Source organism: Rhinolophus sinicus, chromosome 12 (assembly GCF_057876585.1).
Source record: "Rhinolophus sinicus isolate RSI-liver-muscle chromosome 12, RSI-T2T, whole genome shotgun sequence".
In the NCBI taxonomy this organism is placed as follows: domain Eukaryota; kingdom Metazoa; phylum Chordata; class Mammalia; order Chiroptera; family Rhinolophidae; genus Rhinolophus; species Rhinolophus sinicus.
Window position 1 is genome coordinate 28,546,706 of NC_142512.1, and position 25,055 is coordinate 28,571,760.

General features: G+C 33.5%; 1 protein-coding gene across 1 annotated transcript in view; it reads right to left on the reverse strand.

Moving 5' to 3' along the window:
• The window catches only part of MED13 (mediator complex subunit 13), a 94,483-nt gene that overhangs the window by 34,310 nt on the left and 35,118 nt on the right, over positions 1–25,055 (reverse strand). Inside the window, exons 9-14 of the mRNA XM_019732482.3 lie at positions 18,068–18,751; positions 7,602–7,815; positions 6,462–6,543; positions 2,941–3,062; positions 655–745; positions 317–531 (exon numbers count right to left, since the gene is read on the reverse strand). Of these exons, the coding sequence (XP_019588041.2) occupies positions 317–531; positions 655–745; positions 2,941–3,062; positions 6,462–6,543; positions 7,602–7,815; positions 18,068–18,751 (1,408 nt within the window). The remainder of the gene's footprint in view (positions 1–316; positions 532–654; positions 746–2,940; positions 3,063–6,461; positions 6,544–7,601; positions 7,816–18,067; positions 18,752–25,055) is intronic.

A 25,055-nucleotide genomic window follows, 5' to 3' on the forward strand; every position in this document is an offset into this window, starting at 1 on the left:
TCCTTTACCATATATTTGACCCCTTTTACCCATTTTGCCTTCCCCCCACACTCCTTCCTCTCTGGTAACTACCACTCTGTTTTATCTATGAGTTTGTTTTTGTTTTGTTATTCATTTACCTTTTGTTTTATAGTCCACCTGAGTGAAATCATATGGTTTTTGTCCTTTTCCATCTGACTTATTTCACTTAGCATAATACTCAAGATCCATACGTATTGTTGCAAATGGCAATATGAAATTATTTTTTAATACAGCAACTAATTCTATATGAAAATATAGGAAGTAAATAATTTCTCTAGAAAAACAAAATACTTACTTTAATTTCAGAAGGTTTGGGGCTACAAAATCCTTCATCAACTTCGATTTTGAATTGTGCCCCTATACTAGAACTATTTCCTTCTAGAACGGTTCCTCCAGGTGTTGTATCCATACTACCATATTCTTTATTATTCATATTCATTGGGGAAAATCCCATAATATGTTGTTCCAATGATGGTGGTGTAGGATACATTTTATGAAGATCTGCAGTGCCTACATTTAATAAAACGCACGTTTTAACATAAGATTTAAAAAGTTAAATTGTGTTGAAAGCAAAGGGATGGAGAACTTTGTTGGGATTAAGTTTTATCTGCAGCACAGATTTCGGAAGCTTACTTATGCAAGATAACGGGTCCAGATTTCCTGTCTTTGATTCCTTGGAGTTGGATTTATCATCTGATCCATTTGCCAGTTTTTTAGATCCAGGCTGTTAAAAAAAGAAAACACCTACATATTTATCTCAAGTTTTACATCCAAGGTGATCTCAAGATATTAATCATTCAGAGTGTAACTTGAAAGTAGAGCCCATTCATCAAAAGTAGTATTTTGAATTTGTACTAGAGCAAAATACATACTAGATACAATTTAAAGACAAAAAAACACATTTTAGGCAGTGAACCCAAGTTAGTTTTTCTATTTATTTGATAATCCTCCAAATCAACAGAGGGAAAAGTTCCTCCAAAGAAAATGACCAATACGTTCAAAATACTTGAAGAATAACTTTCACATAAAGCCTATTAAAATTAAAAAAAAAAAAAAAGAAAACCTGCAATAAGAAGGGTTCGTAATTAACATCAGAATTGCTTCTTAGTAAAAGATACTCATAAAGCATTTGTCTCCTTAAATAAAACACATTAAAGTTTCTTATATAATCAATCACCCCTTTGAATTCTTGTTTACATTTTTACCTTGGTTAATAATTTCCTTACCCCTGCAAAAATGCTACAACAGGTAAAACTAAGCACAAATTTCAGAAAGCTCTCATATGACAAAGCAATAGGATCCGTAATTAAAAATGTATCTTACTAGATTGAACAAACCAAGTTTCAGCATTTCTAATCTGTTACCAATGTTTTTAGAGCTGATAACTTAGTTCCATGTTTCCTGCTAGCCACTTTGTCATAATATATAGACTGAGCTCTGATTACAACCGTTCTACTGCAGGAGAGCCACAGCTAATAAATGAATGGCAGCAGAAAGTATAAAAGCACCAAAGTACCAGGGATGAATTTACCCAGCTAAATGGTACCCTAAAATACACTATATTGTGGGATATAAAGTAAAAATTTATGTATAGCTATATCTGCCTTATATCACTTAATTGAAGATGTCAAATATGCATACATGTATATATATATACACACACACATATATACACACATAAATATACATATCTACATATACACATAGATGTGTGTGTGTGTGTGTGTGTGTGTGTGTGTGAGAAGATTAAAAGTATACATTATATAGGACACAAAAGATCAAATGTACTATACAAGTTTCCAAGCTACCTTTATGCAGATGAAAAAAAGAATTCCCTTTTATGATAATTCAGCACCCAATTCATTAATTTGCCAGAGACTTGACATTCTAGGGAATCTCATTTTAAGCTTTAATTCCTTTTATCTTCACCTTTCTCTGTAAATAGGTGTTAAAGATTAAATGTTACTTTTTCTTCCTCTTTATTATAGTATGTAGCTGTCTTATAATGACTGTGATTGGCAAACAAATGCAAAAGAAGTGGTATTCCTTAATAAATTGACAAGGCATATAATTTTAATGTTAATTACTTATTCTCTAAACAAGTTAATTCCAGAGTCATTTCTTAAACTAGAGGATCAAAGAAAGATAATTCTACTTCTTAAGGACTGAAGAAAAAGAACACGAAGCAGAGCTCAGATTAAGTTTAATCGTATTTTTCAAAAATACAAAATAAAGAAAAAGAAACTCAAAGTTTAAAGGTGACAGGTACTATATAAACACTGCTCAAACATGAGGTTAAAAAAAAAACCACAACACCAAAAAACCCCCAAACAATCCAATTAAAAAATGGGCAGAGGACCTAAACAGACATTTCTCCAAAGAAATGTACACACGGCCAATACTGGGGGTGCCAAAAAAAATGTATAAAAGTGGACACTTGGGTCAACGTTGCTCAGGCAATAGTTTGCCGTAATCAGAAGTGTCTGGATACAGATGGAAACCACTTTGAGCACCTCTTGCAATTGCAGAAGTCAAACGTGACTTGTATTCATCTTTTGTTAATGGTATATATTGAGTATTACAATTTTAAGTTATTTTTCCTTTCTTAAAATGTGTGTACATTTTTTCAGCACCCTTGATAGACATGAAAAGATGTTCAACATCACTAATCATCAGAGAAATGCAAATTAACACCACAATGAGATATCACCTCACACCTGCCAGGACGGGTATCATCAATAAATCAACAAACAACGAAAAAGGAATGAAAGAAACCAATTAATGAAATTTTATTCTGAAGTATTTCCTATTGTTCAGAACTGAAATACAGTGTTGAAGTCACATATCACTTCTGAATAAAAAACTCATATAAAATCAAGGAAAACAAATTATAACCTTAATCATTAATAGGGTACTCACAGTTAGTTCATCTTCATCAGAATTGAAGAGATTATCGAGGTCAGTATAAGAGACAGCCAGGTCTGAGTCATAAATCAAACTGGTTGATGGAGGACGAGCATGACTAGCAGGACGTGGAGCATCTACATATGTCAAACAGAAAAACAAAATAAATTCTGCTACTGACTAAATAAGTATTATTCTATTTATTTAAGCTAGATATGTAACTTTAATTGTGTAAGGGTGTAACACAATAAACAAACTGTGATTTGTTTAAAATCAATCATTTTTTTCATAGAAATAATGTTGTTGATAAATGAGCTTCCCTAAGAAGCTCATCAAAGGCCATATGATCCATAACATAACTAGGTACTCTATGTGAATAATATATCAAATAAAAATATAAACAATACTATTAGGATAAAAGAATTAAACACACACATACAAATATTTTATTTTTCTATCTACCTGAAATATAAAGGAAGCATAATATAACGATTAAGTGCTCTGGCTCTTGAGTCAGACAATTAATTTGAATCCCAACTCTAACACTAAGAGTATGACGCTGGGCAAGTTACTTAACCTCTCTGTGCCTCAGTAATGGCAAAAATTAAATGTTATGGGGCCGGCCCGGTGGCTCAGGCAGTTGGAGCTCCGTGTTCCTAACTCTGAAGGCTGCCAATTCGAATCCCACATGGGCCAGTGGGCTCTCAACCACAAGGTGTGGGCTCTGCCCCCTGCAACTAAGATTGAACATGGCACCTTGAGCTGAGCTGCCTCCCGGATGGCTCAGTAGGTTGGTGCGCGGGCTCTCAACCACAAGGTTGCCTGCCAGTTTGATTCCTCGACTCCCGTAAGGGATGGTGGGCTGTGCCCCCTGCAACTAGCAATGGCAACTGGACCTTGAGCTGAGCTGCGCCCTCCACAACTAAGACTCAAAGGACAACTTGAAGCTGAACGGCACCCTCCACAACTAAGATTGAAAGGATAACAACTTGACTTGGAAAAAAGGTCCTGGAAGCACATACTGTTCCCCTATAAAGTCCTGTTCCCCTTCCCCAATAAAAAAACAAAAACAAAAAAACAAAAACAAATTAAATGTTACGGAATGTAGGTAAAGCACTTTGCCCAGGCACATAAGTACTCAAGAAATATAAACTCTTAGTTAAGCTTCATTTCAGTTCTAGAATTTCATTTTCCTTTTTCCCCCCGTTTTATGGGGAAAAAATACATGATTACTTAAGAAAAAATAAAAATACAAATGGAAGCTAAACTCCTCTTATATTTCCACAGAAGGAAAAAAAATAACAGTAATTTGCAGTTTGGTGTGTAATTTTCTAAAGCATCCTCAAGATATCAAATGACTTGAACTAGCCTTTATTCTCAGAAAGATGAAAGTCATTTTCCACTGTCAGTTCTAAAGATTCACAAGAGCAATAGTTCTGAAATTCTAGAGTGTATAAAAATCATCTAAGGTACTTATTAAAAACCAAGATTTCCAAACTCCACCTCAAAAGATGCTCCAGAATGTGGTAGATGATGGTTCATATTTCGAGAAAGCCACACCACAAGCACAAAAAGGCAACTATATACCCCTATATCCTAGGGTAGATACATAGGCCAAAGAACCCAAATTGTTAATTCACTAATCTACTTAGAACCATCAACCACTAAATTTGTTTCATGCAAGACCATCTCTTCCTTATTCAAATGTACTTTTTTTCTGATTTTTATTTTTGGTTGCACAAAGTCTGACCTGTTTCTTTATTCCAAATATTAAAACAAAACTTTGTCCCTAAATAACATATATCAAAGGACAACTTCCTTTGCCTCTATCAAAAGTTAAATAAATTTTGTAAAAGACTAATATACTATGTCTCTCTATTCCATTCACAAGGAGTAAAAGTCACACACTTTCAAAGTGAAGTCTTGACCACTGTATTCCCAGTGCTAAGAACAGTGCCTACACATAACATGTGCTTAAGAAACAGGTGTTAAATAATAATCTCAGCAACAATTCTTCTAAGTTGGGAAGGTCAGATGCTGGGGGAAAGAAAAAGACAACAAAATTATAGTAGAGTCTAATTTATAAATTGAATTTTTAGATCTGAGAGGGATCTTAGGTGATGATCTCATCCAATCTCATTTTATAGATGAGAACTATTTTTATCTGTAAAAAAGGAAAGAAGTTCTAACAATTCAAACAGAATTTCTATTACCTGAACTTGCTTCTCACAGTATAAGATGAACAATGAATTCACCATTTTATGTTAGCCCATTTCATAGAAATTCATCCCTTTTTATGAAACATGAATTATGCAAAAAGAAAAACTAAAGTCCAACAATATCAGATTACAGTTGATTCTTAAACAACATGGGTATGAACTAAACTGTATGGGCCCACTTATACGTGGATATTTTTCAATAAATATGTTGGAAAATTTTTTGGAGATTTCTGTACTACCGTGAAGCAATCATATCAATTATACTAGGCTACCATAAAGCAACCATATTGCTGCTTCTTCATTATCAATGCATGAATTGTTGCACTTGTAAATAAATATCAATTTCTTTTTCACAATATCTTTTCTTTCTTTTTAAGATTTTATTGGGGAAGGGGAACAGGACTTTATTGGGGAATAGTGTGTACTTCCAGGACTTTTTTCCAAGTCAAGTTGTTGTCCTTTCAACAGGACTTTTTTCCAAGTCAAGTTGTTGTCCTTTAGCTGTGGAGGGTGCTGTTCAGCTTCAAGTTGTCATTTCAGTCTTAGTTGTGGAGGGCGCAGTTCAGCTCCAGGTCCAGGTGACGTTGCTAGTTGCAGAGGGCGCAGCCCACCATCCCTTGCAGGAGTCGAACCGGCAACCTTGTGGTTGAGAGGACATGCTCCAACCAACTGAGCCATCCGGAAGCTCAGCTGCCACTCAGCTCAAGGTGCCATGTTCAATTTTAGTTGCAGGGGGCATTGCCCACCACCCCTTGCGGGACTCGAGGAATTGAACTGGCAACCTTGTGGTTGAGAGCCTGCTGGCCCGTGTGGGAATCGAACCAGCAGCCTTTGGAGTTAGGAGCATGGAGCTCTAACCACCTGAGCCACCGGGCTGGCCCCCAATATCTTTTCATTTTTGATGTCTAGTGTTAGTAATATGTATAACATCTACAGTGTTCTTTATCATGTGAGAATATTAATGTAGGCACTGACAGACAATTCATCTTGTAAACAATGCAAATTTACGGTATTGATACAGTACAATACTGTAAATGTATTTTTTTATGATTTTCTTAATGACACTTTTTTTCACTACTTATTGTAAGAATTTAGTATATAATATATATAACATACAAAATATGTGTTAATCAACTGTTTATCTTATCAATAAGGCTTCCAGTCAACAGCAGGCTATTCAAGTTTTGGGGGAGTCAAGTTATATGCGGATTTTCAACTATGCACGGGTGTGGGCACCCCAACCTCCACATTCTTCAAGGGTCAACTGTAGGAACAATCCTGGAATGCAATATTTTGATTAGGAAATTAAAGCTTTACCTTGCTTGACAGAGGGACTAAATAATGACATAGCATCTTCTTCATGTGATAACACCGTTACACTAGATGACCCATCTTCTACCTGCAAATAATATTATATAATACATATTATATTATATAATATATATAACTTAACCAATAACAAAATCCACAGACTACTGAGTAGTTACTGTGTTTCCCTGAAAATAAGACTGGGTCTTATATTAATTTTTGCTCCAAAAGATGCATTACAGCTGATTTTCTGGCTAGGTCTTATTTTCAGAGAAACAAGGCATGTTTCAAGCATTCTGCTAGGTGTTCTACAGATATTATCACCAATTCTCACAACTAATCTATATGATAAATAGTACGCTCATCTTAACAAACAAACCATAGTTCTAAAGATAACTCAGGAAATATGGGAGCTGGGATTCAACCTAAATCTGTCAAATTCCAGAGTCTATGTTTTTTCTACAATATCTGCATTTCCAGCTACTACGGTGCTCATATTTACAAAAGGACAAAATTTAAAGTACCTAGTACCTAGTAAAGCAAAATAAAACTTTAATTCTTTGTATTAAGCATATTATTGAGTCCAATTCATAACTTTACAGCTTTCAATTTCCCTATTTTTGTTTAAGGCTATCTTGTACTTAATATAGCCTCAAATATTTGACACATTTAACCTTTTAATCAAACATTTCTATGTCCCAGACTTTATTAATGTAACATTTTACTTTTAGGGGCACTATAAATTCTTGGCTCACATATTCAAAAATACCATGTATTTTATAAACTCAGCGATATGTATTTTATTGTATTTTTGAAAACTGGTAATTCACTTACAGCATATTTTAATCAAAATAGTTCAACTATGTGAATGTCCTGATTTCAATATAAGAGAAGTTAATGAACTCTTTCTCTAACCCAAAAACTTATAAACAATAAAGATCTTTTCATTTTCAGAGACAAGCAATAATTTAAAGTCCATACAAGCTCTTAAATTCTGTAATGTGCTTTATTTACCTATTTAAAAAAATGTGTTTCTAAGTTAAAATGATGAATCTGTTCTATTTTAAAAGAAAAAAAATGAGAAGTGTGCTACTACACGCAGTGCTACAAATCATCAGATACCCTTTGGTGTACTATGATTTCTCTTACCTTTTGTTTTTTGCCAACTTCTCTCTCACTATTTTGTCTATCTTTCTTATCAGGAAAAAGGAATTCCTCATCTCCATCAACAAATGCATATGGATCAATTTTAGGTTCTTGTTCTGCATCAGATGCTATTGCTGCAAGATACTGATTCTTAATTTGATATTGCTGCACTAATTCATCTGAAACTTTTAAAGGTTTCTTACATTGCACCATTAACCTGCATAAAAAAATTAGAAAATTAATTACATTTATTCTCCATAAAAGCATTAAAAAAAAAACTTCAGTATTATATAGTTTTTAGATTTAGAGATGATCTAACCTGCAATCCCTTACTTTACAAATGAAGAAACTGAGGCACAGAAAGGTTATGTGATCTATTGACATCTCAAATTTAGCAATAGAGAAATGGAACTAAAATCCAGGTCTCCAATCCATATTTTTCACCAAAATTTGTCTTTTGGTAATCCACTGAGTGCCCAAATTCTCAAGCACATTAACTTGTCCAAATCCATTCACTTAAAAGGATTCTTAAATCTAAACTACTCTAGGACAAGAACCTTCAAAATGTGGGCTATATAGACAAGACTACTTTTATACAATTTATACATTTATACAATGAAAGTGACTATCCTTTTACTAATGGCATGAGTGGATATATTTTAAGTTAAAAAAGTTTTAAACTTAAAATTTGTGTCTCATGAAAATAACATTTTTACTATTGTTAATTCTGGCAAGATGGTTTACAACAGCAAGTGAAGTTTCAGTGCAAGTACTTCAGAGGTTTTTTTCTAATCACATTGGTGAAAAATTCATTTTTATATTATCAGTCTTCTGGTTCCACATGGAGACTGATTAACATGTTTCTCTGTTCTCTTCTAAAATAACCAATAAAATGACAATGGATGACAGAACAAGAGGAGACAGCAGCGCAATTGGAAAGATGAACGAGTGGAAATGGACAGAAGAGAGAAAGCTAAAATCTAAGGCTAAGGAAGGCCACAAGCTGATCTACACCGTAGAACTTTGTAAAGCATCATGACTTTTGTAACTCTGAAGACCAGGGTGTGTGGTGTGAATATAGAATGATTCCTTTTTGGTTTGTATAAGACACTTTCGGACCCCCAAATTCCTGCTCTCTATGGCTTGCAAAGCTGAGATTACCATGCTGCCAGAAGAGTGGCAGCCAGGCTTCTAGTCAAATCATGCTCAAAATCCTGGAATGACTATTTTACTCTGAGGAAAAACCAAAGTCCTTATAACACGCTACATCAAAATCTACCGTGATCTGTTCCTCTTTTCCTCTCCAACTTCACCTACTATGCTACCCCTCCCTCGCTCACTAATTTTGCTTCCAATTCCAAGGTCCTGATGTTCCTCAAAACAGGCCAGACACACTCCTGGCTGTTCCCTGTATTTGGAACATTCTTCCTCCAAGTATCTGCCTGGCCAACTCTCTCACTTTCTTCAAGTCTTTGTTTAAATGTCACCTTTTCCATGACACCTTATTTAAAAATGCAAAATGACCAAATGCCTCAACACTGATCCCCCTTACCCTGCTCTATTATTCCCTCCATGGCACTTATCTTTTAACATACTACATAATTATGTTTATAGTTGATTGTCACTCCCACTAGAATAGAAGCCTCTAAATGCCAGGGATCTTGTCTTCCTTCACTAAATTATTCCAAATGCTTATAACAGTGCCTGGCACATAATAGGTACTCGATAAATGTTTGCTAGATGAATACATGAAATCTAGAAGCCACACAGGATTGAGATGCTGTGTTTTTCTGCATTAATAATCCTAAAACACAACATCTTGTATTTTGAAATAAACTATCTTTATTTGTTAGAAAGTGATACTGCTGCCACTGCTTATCTGTCCTGAGTATTAACACAAAAAAATTGTGAGAGGTAAAATGTGGGAGCAACGAAGGTATTTTCTCTCTTTTAAATTCTTTGAATGACAGGGATTATCATATTGTATTAAACTATTCACCAACGCCCAGCACTAGACACGTTCTTTACCCTTTAATAAGGTTGAAATTGAGGCCATCAAAAGAATAACTGATACTTTCTAAACGTGTCATCAAATATCACGCGTCACTGTTATTCCCAATATGCTCCAGATTTATCCCTCCCCCGAAAACTCCCAAGTTTACAAAAACTTTCTTCCATGGCAACATAGTGCTAACACTATAATAGGGGTATGTTGTACAATTGTTAGGATAGTTCTTTTCTGTAAATGAATAACCATTTATTTCTAAGAGTAGCTTTGCACCTAACAGTATTAGACCCTAAAAAAATTGTCTGCTGAATTGTCTATCAGATCCTAACATAGATCTTTTCAAAATCATATTTCTATCTACTTTTACATGTATTTTCTTATTTAATACTTAAAATAACCTCATATGATAGGAAATGAAAGGTATTGCTCTCTAACTTTGATATGGAAATTATGTAGAAAGAAATGGTTTGCTAAGGTCAGATAGTGGCAGAGTAAGGGCTGGAAAGATTTTAAGTATGCATACTCAAATAACTCTTCATAGGGGAAAAGCATAAGAACTCACTCCTCCTCCCCTCCTCCCCACCAACCTGAAAGACACTACTACTTTGTATAGAGGTGAATAAAACACACTCTGTTTTTCATACTAAGTTGTCCTCGGGCAGAAGCATTAAAAACTGCCACAATGTTTACATAGGTAGTTGTTAAACTAGTGTGCAGTAACATTAAAAGGACCAATCCTACTGCACAGGGCTCTATTAAGAATAAAAAGAGTAAACCAAATGCAATACCTAAACACAACTTTTTCTTATTTTATTGAATGGTTCTCACAGACATTGGGATATGCAGAGAATTTAAATGTAGTCAATAATATCAAGAGTATCAAATCACAATAAATTTAAAAATATAAATTATTTACATCACACATCCTTCTATATTTAAAACTGATGAAAATAGAAATAAAAAATGTGATTTTTTAAGAGATGCCAGACTAAAAATTCAAGTTACCATTATGTCACTATCCAAATATGTAGTATACATAGACTTCTGTGAACAGGAACACCTCTCCTTTTCTAAAAGGAACTTTCACATATTGCCAAATAGTAAAACTACAGCAATAGTTTAATCAGATATAAAGCTAAACACAGACAAACTGGAAGAGGATTCGGTACAGCCATGAATAGGAAGCTTTGCAAAGCCCAAAGCAAACTGAAATTACTTTTATATTATTCGTTAATTATATCTCCTTCCTTTTACTATGACAATAGTAACATACTATCCTGAAATGTACTTGTAGAGAATTTAACATGGCTTAGAGTAGCATATACTTTTATGCCTTTATTCAATAAAAATTCTTCCAGACAAGGTATGACAATATTTTAGGATTGACAATTATAGAGGAGATAAGCTATAGAAGGAAATGTTAACAACAAATGAAATTTAAGAAATCTCAAAAGCCCTCTTTTTTAAATGATATCCTTTTCCAGTACCATCTCCAATATTCAGAATCAATCCTTAAATTGACTCAAGCTAGCTGTCAAAAATATACCTTTATTGCATTAAAATAAGGTATCAAATAAGGAAGACTTAGTTAAAAGATTTAGAATACAATAATCAAAACAAGTTTATTTCATCATCGACTTCTATGAAACAAAGTGATTAGAAACTGTCTTTTAGAGATCAAATAATGCATTCTATTACTATACACATACAATACAAATCTGGTGACACAAATATCACTAATACAACATAGGAGCTAATTCTACTGATGAACAGTATTATATGGTTAAGATATCCTGATGTATCTTTACTATCAAACAAGACGTAATAAGAGCTATGCTCAAGTACAGTTCTTTCTTTGCTCAGGTTTCCCTCTAAATCAGAATAGAAGACTATTTTAAGTAATCACAAATGCTACAAAAACTAGTGCTAAACCCTTAAAAAAAGAAATTGAAATACAACTGTAATGTTTCTTGGCAGAAATTTTGCTATCTTTAAAACTTGCAAGGTCTTAAGCCACAATTACGAAATAGATGCAATCATTAACTAACATAGAAAGTAAAAATAAGTAGAAGAAAAAAAAAAGAGATTTGCTACAGATGTATGTATCCTGTGTGGGATATGCTATGCTCCACCCCCATCTCTCTAAAATTCTCATCTAAAATTCTCCTGCATAATTTTCTCAAAAGCCCACAACTGTAAAAGTCAACTACTATAAAGAAAATATTTCTTTTTTATTTCTAATGTTGCATACTTGCCCCTCTTTCCGTTTTATATCTACTCTAACTGGGCTATTAATACTTTCATGTCCTAAGCTTCAGACACATGATCACAACTGCCTGATGAATCTCTCTAAGCAGACACCTCAAACTGAATTCACAATTTTACAGTGCATATGTATTACATGCACATACTTAAAAATCATATAGTACACAAAGGCATACTGCGTTTCCCATAGGTGGACCATCAGCTCTAACGCATCTTTTGGAGCAAAAATTAATATAAGATCCGGTCTTATATAAGACCCGGTATTCTATTCTATCCAGTCTTATATTAAAATAAGACCAGGTCGTATATTAATTTTTGCTCCAAAAGACGCATTAGAGCTGATGGTTCAGCTAGGTCTTATTTTTGGGGAAACACAGTCACTGAAATGTATAAGTTTCCCAATCCTTCTCCTTCAAGATAACAGTGGATTAACTGTTTATATTACCTAATCACGGTGGGAAAAAAACTATGCATATACTACCCTATATGTATACATATACTATACACCTTGTTCTAAACTTTATAATCTATACAGAGATCTTCCCACACTAGTCTACACAGATTTCCTTTGCTTTTTTTAAGTGAATGTCATTATTATTTGGCCAAGCATTTCTTATTTAACAAGACTTTACCTTCTTAAGGTACATCAATAGTTACTTCAAGATACTATTTTTGAAATGCTCTCCTTTTAAAAAGAACCCAGACAAATCAAGTTTAATTAAGATTTAGTCTAGAAGTAGGGAAAATGGGTAGTAGAGAAAGGCTTCAAATCTGTTCTTCGTCTTTTCCTCTCATAAAATAAATATGCTAGTCTGTAACTCTATTACTTCCTTACTTAACTATTCAACAAACTAAAGTTTTTTAGTCTACGCCACATTTATAAATCCCATATATCCCTACTATGTTTTTAATTTCCTAGTGAGTGTCCCATGTCACCTTATGTCTGAGCTATTCAAACAGATGCCCAAACTGATCTCTTTTCATACATATATAGCCCTTCATTTCAAATAATCTTTCAATGCTATTTGGTTAATAATTCTAAAATCCTCTTTTTCCAAACCCTTGCTATTTCATTTATTTCAACAACTTGCAACAGTGCCCCTACCATCTCAAGGATAATATATAAGTTTATGAACAGTATTTTGCCATTCCACTATATAGCCTTACCCAAATTTCCAGTCTTATTTCTCATCTATCCACACCAAACTACTAAGCAGCATCCTATAATCTATCCACACCAAACTACAGAATGCTTCTGGAACTCCATAAATGGAATTAAATTATTCCCCAGTCTGGCTCTGCATCACTACTGTATTTTATATATACCTCTATCAGAGAACTTAATGTTATTTTCCATTAGACTACAATTTCACTTAGGGCCAGGACCAAATTTATTTTGTACCTCAAAAGTGCCTTCTTGCACGTTAACTTCAGTTTTATTCAAACTGATAAATTGTATCTTTGAGGAATATAAATTAAAAAAAGAAAGATAATATTCCTAAGAAAGAATATAGGAGTTAAAACAGCCCTCTAATTAACTTCATTAAAATTAACTGCTATACATGTAAATACATTTTAAAAATTCAAAATATGGAAAAAGATAATAGAAATTTACAATGACTGAGTAATATGAATTTAAAATTTACTTATATAAAATGAACTCGTTTTCTGAATGCATTACTCTATGACTAGAAAAGCATTTGATCATCTTACATCTTTAAAACGACAGAATGCTTCTATAAAAAATTTAATAAGACTGTTTAAATGCCATCAAGAGAGCATAATCATAATTCATAGAATTTATTTTAATGACAGGACATTATCTGACTTTATCAACTGGTTTTGTCACTATCTCTAAGGAGGTGACTGATCCTCATGACATCCTATCTCAAGTAATAAAACAGCAGGCACCTGAATTACTAAATTATTCCAACAAGATCCTTTTAACTATGGGGGGAAAAAAATTTGTTTTAGCATAATACAAACACTGAAGATCATGCCAGGTATTTCACTATGATTGGTGCGGGTGGTGGAGGGGCGAGTTGAAAATAGGGGGGGTCTCCCTAGTGAAACTAATAGGTAAACATGTTTGGCCTATCTAATTTAATAACTCATACTAAAGTTCACATTTCTGTTATAAGTTATTCATGGCATTAAAGCACCTCAATACTATTAACATTTTGGGCAGGATAATTCTTTGTTGTGGGCACTGTCCTATACATTGTAGGATACTTAGCAATATCCCTGGTCTGTAACTACCAGATACCAGTAGCACACACCCCGTTATAACAACCAAAAATGTCTCCAGACATTGCCAAATGTCACCTGGGAGTGTGCACGTGGGAATAAGTAATTGCCCCAATTGAGAACTACTGCCATAGAACAATAATTCTAAGAAAAAGGACCAACTCATCAGATGATTAAAACATAAAACCAAAAAACTTCTAACCTACCAAGTATAGTAGAACATTGTATTCCATAAATGTCTCTTACTTCATATAGCAGCTAAGCCTCTGATGGTTGACTTTTTGTGATATTTACCATATTCTAATCTACTATTACAACAAGGATCCTATTTAGAAGTGAGTTGTTACACAATACACATTTTAGCAACTAGCAAAACCAAAACAATACTCATATTGAGACACAGAATTAAAAAAACCCTTTTATTCAATCTTTTCAGGAGGCAGAAAAAATGGTGACCAGGAACAAGTAGAAGCATGTTTTTTCCTTAACTTACATAGTCATGACCCAGCACCATTCTACTCTGCATGCTACTTTTCTATATTATGTGTCTCATTTCATTCAGTGAGAAAAATATCAAATAATTTTAAAACAGGTTCTAAGGTTAAGCTGTATTAACTTCTCAGAGACCTTCATTTCACTTACAGGTGCTCATGCACACAAGCAGCCAATACACTTATTTAAAGTAATGGCTAGAATTCTTGGATCTTATGAATATAACGTGCCCATAAAAACTCACTCTTACAGTTTTTAAAACTGAAAATATTCATGCCACTACATTTTAACATACATTAAATAAGAAAATATAACCTATAAAAAAAACACCCAAGTTTTAAAATCATAAAGTAATCTATGGCCATACTATCATTTCATTCATCCAAACATGTGCTGAATGTCTACCACGTGCCTAGGATTGTTCTAGGGGTGTGTGCGTGTGTGTGCACACATTAAGGCTGCAGGAACACAGCAGTAAGCCAGACAGTCTGTGCCTTCACAGAGCTTACATTCTAACAGGGCAAAGACCATTAGCAAATATGTAATATAATTTTAAATAATGACATATATAAGGAGAAAATAAAAGCAATATACAGGATAGGCAGTGATCTGGGGAGTGAGAAGAGGCCATAGTTTACATTGAAAGGTCAGGGAAATACCTCTCGGGAAGGTATTGAGCAGAAGTGGATAAGAAGGGGAAGCTGTCTCTGATCTGTAATGCAATTCTAAGGGTCATAAGGAGTGAGTGGGGCTTTTTAATTAAAGGAGTAGCAAAAAAGCTGGTCTGGCTATCAGGAAACAAACAGGAGAGTAATAAATAAAAGTGAAGAATTAGCTAGGCAGGAGACTGTGTAGCATCTTACAAATAGTGGGGTAAAGGTTTGGATTTTATTTTAAGTATAAAAGGAAATTACTGAGAGTTTTAAAAAAATGTATAACATAATGTTTAACTTACAATGATCACTCTATACATATGGAGAAGTACAGAAATAAGGAGACCAATAGCAATTTCAAGCAAGAGTTGAGGCTAGCTTAGACTTTTATATTACATACAGCACAGATAATTTAAGATCTTTTTGGACTTGTTTCCAAGACATCATTTGTGATCACAAGGTCTACTGACTAACTACTAAATAAGCAAGTTGTCTTCCGTGATCATAACGGTATCCTGAAGTCCCTCAATTTCAAATCCAGATTAATTTTAATTAAAAAAAAAACTACACTAGAAAACTTTTAAGATTCAAAGTGCTAGATGAGGCACACAAGTTTGTCTACTAAAATAATAATCAAGGAATTTTAAAAGTAAATATCTAATAGTAGTAACAAATGAGAGAGGCTATAAATGAACCAGACATTTTACTCAGTAGCCTCAGGAATGCTCAAAATCAGTGAAAAATAGCAGAGAAAGTTCACAGCCTAGAACATGTAAGAGGGGGCTATAGGCAAACCATATAAACAGAGGACCCAAACTGCCTAAAAAGCCAGAGAAAATCTGGACTTATATATGTAGACAGAAGCGAAAAAGAAGAGCTAAAAATGGAAGAACAAGAAGGATCCCTCTTATAAGAAAAATGAATAAACTACCTGGTGAAGATCCAAGATCTGGCATCCTCTTCATTCTGGAATTTTAGGTACAAGGCCTCCCCTCCAAAACATCCCCTACCCCGTTATCATAAAGCAAAGTGTCTGGAACAGATACATAATATACACTAAAATATTTATTGACTGAGTGAGGAAGGCCTGCCAATTAACAAGGCTCCACATATGCACACAAAATTTCCGATTAGCATCTGTGTCCTCATTCTAAAATGTCTATGGAGAAACAATAAGAAATATGGCAGCATAGTAAAGAAAAAGACTCAAATAAAACAAGTAATTCAAATGGAAAAAAATTACAAGACATTAAATAAGAAGGGGATGCTATTTTTAAAAGCTTAGGAAAATAAAACAGGAGAAATATATATTGAGACTTCAAGAAAGCGCTACAAGTCAAGGAATCCCCTCAGAATACAGAGGAAAAAATAGATGGAAAACGAGAGAAAGTATAGAAGTTCAACACATGAATTGAATTATAGAGGTTCCACACAAAAAGGGGAAAAATGGAGATATTATCCAAGAAAAAGATAACTTCCCAGTGGCAAGACCAAAAAAAAAAAAAGGAAAAAAAAAAAAAGACTTCAAATTAAACCAACCTTCCTCAATGTCCAGTACAATGCCTGAACAAAAGCTCATTATACCTACACATTTTTGTGGAATCTCAAAATTCTAAGCTGCACAGAAGACTTTTTTAACATCTTTCATTGACAACAGATTGATAGAGAAGGAAATGTAATCTCTGCTCACTACCTGGCCTTGCACTGATAAACAGGTCGACATTTTTAATGAAAATGATGTTTGTGTGTTAATTTTCAGCTTTCAGAAAAAGCTACAGATAAAAAGGAAAGACTTATAGGACAGACTACAAATCTAATCAGAACAACACTGAAAGTAAAGGGAGACCTGAAAAAAAAGCCCACTTCTGTCCAAAGTATGTCAGACATAAAGTATACAAAGAAGGCAAACCAAAGAATGGAGGAAGATAGCTGTAGCACAATAACTAATGCAAGATTAATAACCAGAACATATAAGGAATAAATCAGGAAAAAAGAAAAATGTACTAAAAAATATGAGCTACAGGCCAATTCACAGGAGAGGAAAACTAAACGTCCAATAAATGTGATGCTTAACCTTACTAGGAACCTGGAAAACACATATTAAGAAAACACGATGCCATTCTGAATACAGATTAGCCAAATTAAAGGTGTCATAATACCAAGTACTGAGGAAAATGTAGAGCAGCAGTCATTCTCATATTCTACTGATTGACGAGGGCGTAAACTGATACGAAAATATTCCCATGGCCCAGCAATTCCACTTTAAGATGTTTTCCCTAGAGAAATTCTTATACAAGTGTACAAGGAAATGTATACAAAAAGCACACTGCTACATCATTTGTAATTGTGAAAAATTGAAAATAACCAACATGTCCATCTTTAAGAGTAGATAAATGAATTAAGGTATAATTCAAAACAGAGAAATACTACAGAGCAATTAAAATGAATTAACTAGAGCTACACACATAAAAACATGTATATAAATGATAAATGTCAAATTCAGGACAGCAGAAGGAAGAATGTAGGAAGAAAATAGTACATTAAGCGTTCTAATTGTACGTAAAATTCTTAATTTGGTTGATGGATAAGTGTTATGATTTTCCCCACTTTTTTGTAACTAAAATATTTAATAATAAAGAGGTTCCCTAAGGAAAGAATACAATAAAAAATTATGCAAAATTAATACTCAAAGGATTTATTATTTTAAATCCTACCCTGAAACCAATTCTGGAGTCCTACTATTAAGAACTTACATAATTTTTCCACCCTTAAATTATAATAGTGACTATTAAAAAAATACATACTCTGTAACTGATGTTACACTTTCCTGTCCAAAAGGTCCAACCGGATCCTCCTTGAATTTATCACTTGGAAGTTGAGGTGGTAAAAACTCTACATCTTTTTTCTTTGGGACCTTGTAATACTTCCAGGCTACATTAGCTTCATCTTCTTCCAAGTTTACTGCTGTACCAACATACACGGTAGGTTCTACAGCTTCCTGGAACTGAGCTGGGAAAGACTGGGATAAGCTGTCTATCCTATCTTCCATTGGTTTGGAAGAAACCAAGGGATCCGGTGTTGGCATCTGATAGAAATGCTGACTCTGAGGAGTTGAAGGTGTTTTAGTCACTCCTTCGTCAACCACATCACACGGGTGAGGACTAAGTGGGGGTGGCTGAGGTGAATTTGCCATTTCACTGCCATGCATCTGAGGAGTCTTTGCTACATCATTAGTTCGGATGTTTGAAAATCTCACTTGACTGTCTGGGGCAGGTATCACAAGTCTTTGGCTGGCTGAATCTGTGTCCATGACAACATCATCGCTAATAGAAACACGGTGGTGAAAGGGAGTCAAGGGGCGTTTCTGTGGTTTCTCACTCTTTTCTTGCTTTTCATTGGTCTTGTGCTTAGGAAGTACTTGTTGTTGCTGACTTAAAGATAATGCCTGTCCTTGTTGTCCAGGATTTCTTGGTTTAACATTTTTGTGCCTGAAAAGAAAGATTTAATATTTATAGTCTCACGTTATATCAGATATACAGGTTAATAATATTAGACATTTCAGATATTCGTTTTTCACATATAATCCTAAAGTAAAATGATGTGAATTTACATGGAAAACAATACTTTCTTCAGTGACCTAAAACAAAGAGCATGCAGAAAAATTTATAAAAGCCAATTCTCTCGTGCTCATTTAATAGTTATGTGATCAGATAGGCAAAGATGGCTTGCCTTATATAATCTAAATATCTTAGTATCTGAGTAAATACAGAGATAAGATTCTAGTATTTTAAGATAAAAACATGTAAAACGGTCTGGAATTTATTCATTAGTGAATGTACCTGGCATTTCACAGTTAGTACTTACAAATCAATGGCTTGGCTGAACTCAGTCATCATCTACAATCCTACAGCAACTGACTAGAAAACTTATTCTACTGGATTGAAGTTAGAATAGTCTGGATAGCACTGGAAGTAACCGATTGATAGGCCCCATGCTATACCTACCTTCCTTCTTCCAAAGCTTACCACTACAGAAAGAATCAGCTGACTGGAAAAGTAAAATTCCTACAAGAAATTTTTCCTCATAATATAAAGCAATTCTAAACTGAAGAACTTAAAACTATACACCTAAAAATCTAATAATTTTTTCAGAGTTTAAGATTTCTTTCAATGTTGCAAAAACTACTGTGCACCTTGAGATTTTCAAACTTAACTGATATTGATGTATATAAAAAATACTTTAAGAAACTGGAAAAAATGTGGATGGATATGGGTTAGAGCATTCAATATTCATTAGGTTTTTTTCGTTTTCTTTTAAAATTTATTTCATTAATGGTTTTGTTACATCAGAGATAACCAGAAAGTGTATTACAAAAGCAGGCACTTTTTTGAAGAACACTCTCTATTGTGGGACTATGCTGAGACTCTCTTTTGTACAGAGCCTGGGACATTTTATTGTGCCAGGGGGGAGCATAAAAGTTATCAAAAAATAAACAACACCTGGAGTTATGTCAAAAAGTTACGAAAGAAATCCACCATTACCCCGATACCAAAATCAAAGACATTATAAGAAAAAGAAATCATAGAACAATATCCCTCAAGAACACATATGTAAATCATTAACAAAGTATTAGTAATCCAATAATATATAAAAAGATAGTTACTATATCATGACCAAGTACAATTTATCCCAGAATGTAAGGTATAACATTCAAAAGATAAAATCAGTATTATTCAACACATTAGCAGAATAAAAGAGAAAACCTTATGATTATCTCAATAAATTCAGAAAAATATGACAAAATTCAACACCTCTTCATAAAAAAAGAGTCAGCAAGCAAGGAATAGCACTTACTCAATCTGATCAAGGACATCTATGAAAAACTACAAGTAATATCATACTTAATGATGGAAGACTGAACAATTTCTCCCCAAGACTGGGAACAAAGCAAGAATATTAACTCTCAACATTTCTATTCAATAATTTTATTCAAAGTTTTAGCCAACACAGTAAGTCTAGAAAAAGAAAGAGATTAGAGATTTCAAAGAAAGAAGAAAAACTCTTTATTCATAGTAAACATGATTAGAAACTTTACAATGAAGGGTTCAGGCTAATCAGCACCTTCTCAATCTTAACATTATTAAAAGTGGGACAACCAGACATGTCTCTTCTGATATGACACAATACAAAGCAAAACAGCACCATCTATTAAGTATTCTCTCCCCAAATCTCAAACCTAAATCTAATCCAGCCTCTGGATCAGCAGTGCCCAACAGAGCTTTCTGTGATGATGGAAATGTTCTGTATGTGGCTACTGAGGATTTGAAATGTGTCTAGTACAACTTAAGAACTAAATTTTTAATGTTATTTAAATTCAATTATTTTATATTTAAATAGCCCCTAGTGGTTACCAACATAGCTACTAATACTGAACAACACAGCTCTAGAGCTACCTTCAATTTACAAACATGGAAGGGATAAGGGAGTAAGAAGTTAAATGACACTAAAAGAACAAGTTAAAATACATGACAAATTGAGAAATCCAGAATGTGGGACATTCTACAGGACAACTGACCTAGTTTCTCCAAGTCAATGTTGCAAAAAGGGGATAGGGGATTATAACAGAGATCAAGAAGATATATACAACTAAATGTACACCTTTATTTGGATCCTAGTTAAACAAAGCTAAAAAGATATTTCTGAGACAAATCTGTAAGAGGGCATCAGATCATACCAAGAAAATACTGTTCCTTTTATTAGGTATGATAATGGAATTATAGTTATATGAGAAAATCTTAACATTTTTAGAGTTGCGTACTAAAGTAGGAATGAAATGATGATATTTAAGATTTTGCTTTAAAAATCTTCAGCAAGAGTGCAGTATAGGGGACTGGCCAAATAAAGTTGTGTATCTCCATAGTATTATGGAGTACTATGAGCTTAAAATAAAAAATAAAGTGCATTTATGTATGTGCTAATACAGAAAGTTACCCAGGATAACTACATATTTAGCAAGAAAAGCAAGTTACAGAACAGTATACATAGCATGATTTCATTTGTGTGAAAGAACGCAGGCAGGTAGAACTACATATATATATATGAGGGGAAAGTTGTAATTTTTAATATCCATATACACTATTTGAATTTTTAAAGTAGCATTCTAAAAAATTTTTAATAAATGATTATTAAAAAAAAACAAAAACAACCCAACAGGTCCTACGCAATGTAGGAATAATCCTTTCTCTGATCATCCTCTCTTTGAAAACTTTCAATAACAATGACTACATTACCTTATAAGAAAATACATACCACTGTCAAATAGCTCCAGCTGTTAGAAAAAAATTTATTTTTAACAGAAACTTGCTTTTCTGTATTTTCCAGTCATTAGTCCTATTTCTAACTCTATTTCTAAAGCTGTGCTGTCCAAGAATGGTATCCACAAGTCAGATGTGGCTATAAACACACGAAATGTGGCTAACCCAAATTGAGATGTGCTATTAAGTGTAAAATATACACCAGTCTTTGAAGACATCATATGACAAAAAATAATGCCAAATATGTCATTAATGTTTTATGATGATTGTCAAAATAATCATTTTAGATAAATCAACTTCAATAAAACATATTACTTTTTTTTTTTACTCTTCCGTAAGAGAAGAGTTCTAGATGAAGTAAATGAAGCAAATACATATGGATGGTTGATATACAAGAGCTCACTGTCCAATTTTCTTCTGTGCATGTTTGAAATTTTTCAAAACAGAGCGAGGCAAAACTAAAATCCTAAAACAAAAAAAATATGACATGGAAAATAACTGAAGCAAGATTAAAGTGCTCCAACGTTCTTGTTTCTTTCATAAAGAGACACCGATTAACATTAGACTTTAAGGGAAACGCAGTAAATATTTAATTCAATTAACAACAGAATCAAAATAGAATATCTAACTTTTTTTTTACTTAGAATATCTAACTTCTAAGTCAGCGGAACAAAGGATAAAAAGAAAGTCAGTCAACAATAGTAGCAGGAAAGGGGAAGGAAGAAAGCAAAGGAAAAGAAACAGAATAAGAAGGTAGGAATAAGTAGATATCATGACAGTATCATTCATTTAATTATTCTTATTCAAATATTTTAGTGTCTACTATAAAAGTTTACAAAGTATGGTGTCATGGACTTTTTCAGGGGCTCTACAGGGCTCAAAACCATTTTTCAAGTATGAAGACATTATGTGCCTTTTTCGTTATGTTGCTATTTATGATGATGGTGCAAAAACAGAGGACAATAAAACTGCTGGCAACCAAATCACGCAAGGCAGTGGTACTAACTAGTAGTAGTGGTCATTTTCTTCACTGCCATACACTTAGTCGTTTTTTCTTTCAAAGCTCGTTTCACTTAAAAATGTCCTCCATGAAGACAGAAAAAAAACGACTAATTTTTATTAAATCTGAATCCTTGTATAGTTTTTTCTATTCTATGTAAAGAAACGGGAAGTACACATGAAGCATCTGTGCTGCATATCCAAGTACAGTGGCTACTCTAAAGACATGCACTTGTATAACTGAGTTACAAAGCTGAACCAGCTGCTTGTTTCATGGAACACCATTTTTATTTTTAAAAAATGATTGACAGATAAACTTTGGTTATCCAGATTTCGGTTATTTGGCAGCCTTGGTTATTTGGTTTTCAAAAATGAACAAAATGAGTTTGTCACTTTAAGGACAAACAAATGATAAAATTTGAGCTTTTAAGCATGATTTAGAATTTGGGAAGATTTAGAATTTGGAAAATTGTTATCTGCCACAGTGAGCTTAACAGCATTCCAATACTTAAAAAAGATTTTTCTGATGATGATTGTTGGGTGATATTAATGAATGCAATTTTTCATATCACATAACAAAATGTGCCAACATTCGGAAGATCTGCATAAGTCAGTGAACTGTTATTTTCCAAATAATCAATGCATGATGTTACAAAATCATGCATAAGTAAAAGATTCATTCAGTTTTTGGTGGAGTACAAGAATTTCATTAATATGGCTTCACATTCCACATTGAGACTAACTTTTAAGAAACTACCACTTGTCAAATTTTGGTATAGAATCAAAGAATATCCACAATTATCTGAAAAAGCTACTAAAATATTCTTCCCTTTTCTAATTGCATAGCTATGAAAAGTTGGATTTTCTTCACACATTTCAACCAAGACAATATATAACTACAGATTGAATGTAGAAGTAGATGAGAATCTAGCTATCGTCTATTGAGCTCAACATTGAAGAGATTTGCAAAAATAAAACACAATACTACTCTTCTAATTATTTTTGTTATTTTGGAAAACAGCTGATTTCTATAAAAGTATTTTATTCATGTTAATATGTACTGGGTTTATTATTTTTTTAAATAAGTAGTGCTTCACCATTTCTCTAAAATCGATATAAATAGTAACCCACATAAATAAAAGCACTTTGGGGGTCTTCAATAATTTTTTAGACCATAAAGTTCTGAGACCAAAAGTTTAAGAAGTGATCAAGTTACGCAAAGCACTAAGGAGAGAGAGAATCACCAACAACCTGCGGTGAACAATTTGGTTATATTCCAAGTATACAGGAGATATGAAAAGTAAACAGCCATACATTCACCTACCCTCCTATAAAGATAAGAAACTATTAATTCAGCCTATATACTAATAGCAACGGCTAGCTAAATTTCTGGTAACATTAAATTACAGTCCCTTTCTTCTACAGAGACCTTTTTCTAAAAACTAGCCTTCTGTAGAGAGAACAACTGAATTTCATACTAGAACTCAAACAAATTGAGAATCTTTCTAAAAAAGAAGTTGTCCTTAAAGTATAATCCAACAGTGATCCCTTTAGATTTTTTTTCCTAATAAGTTCCTAGTATTTTAATGTTAACACTTGAAATTTATTGTCTTGCTTTCTATAGTTATATAGCCTTCTAAGTGCTAATTTTCTTATGAACATTCCGCCAGATTAAAGCCTAATATCGGTAAATGTACAATGTTTAATCTCACTAATAACTGAAAAATGCCAATTAAAACAATTTTATGCTTTCCACTCACTGTAATGACAAAAAAATAAAAGTAAGGACAGTTCTTAGAACAGTGAAAGCACAAGAAAAATCAGCACTCTTAAATGCAAAAAGTGGGAGTAAAATTGGTAAAATCTTTTTGAAGTCGTAAGCAGTTTAAATAACCCCCTTACCCACAACTCTCTCATCACCCTCCTAGTTTTATTTCCTTCCAAGCACTCATCACGCTTAAATTTTAGAAGGATTAAGGATTCTTTTTAAAAACAAATTAGTTACCTGCCCCATTCCTACCGGAGTACAGGCTTCCAAATAGCAGGAGCCTTGTTCGCTAGTGTATCCTGAGCGTAGGACATCTATCACAAAGTGTTCAAAAAAATCTAATAAACTGATAGTCACAGAAGTTTTGTTTTGTTTTGCTTTTTAAAGTAAACACAAACAAAAAGCCTCTGGAAACAACCTATCAAACCCCGAATGATTAAATACACTATGGTACTTCTATTCAGTGGAATACCAAAAAGTTTTTTTAAACAATATGGCAGATCCTACAAGTAATGAGACTGGAAAAGAGCTAAGGTACAGTAAGTGGAAAAAAAAGATGCCAATACATCAATTATTATATTTATGTGTTCAGCGGAAAAACACACACACACACAAAATTACAGAGAAAAGTATGGAAGGACAGTATCTAATTGGCAAGGAGACACTTCAAGGGAGAGGTAGAATTTGGAAAGACACAGAGCAGGATGAGGG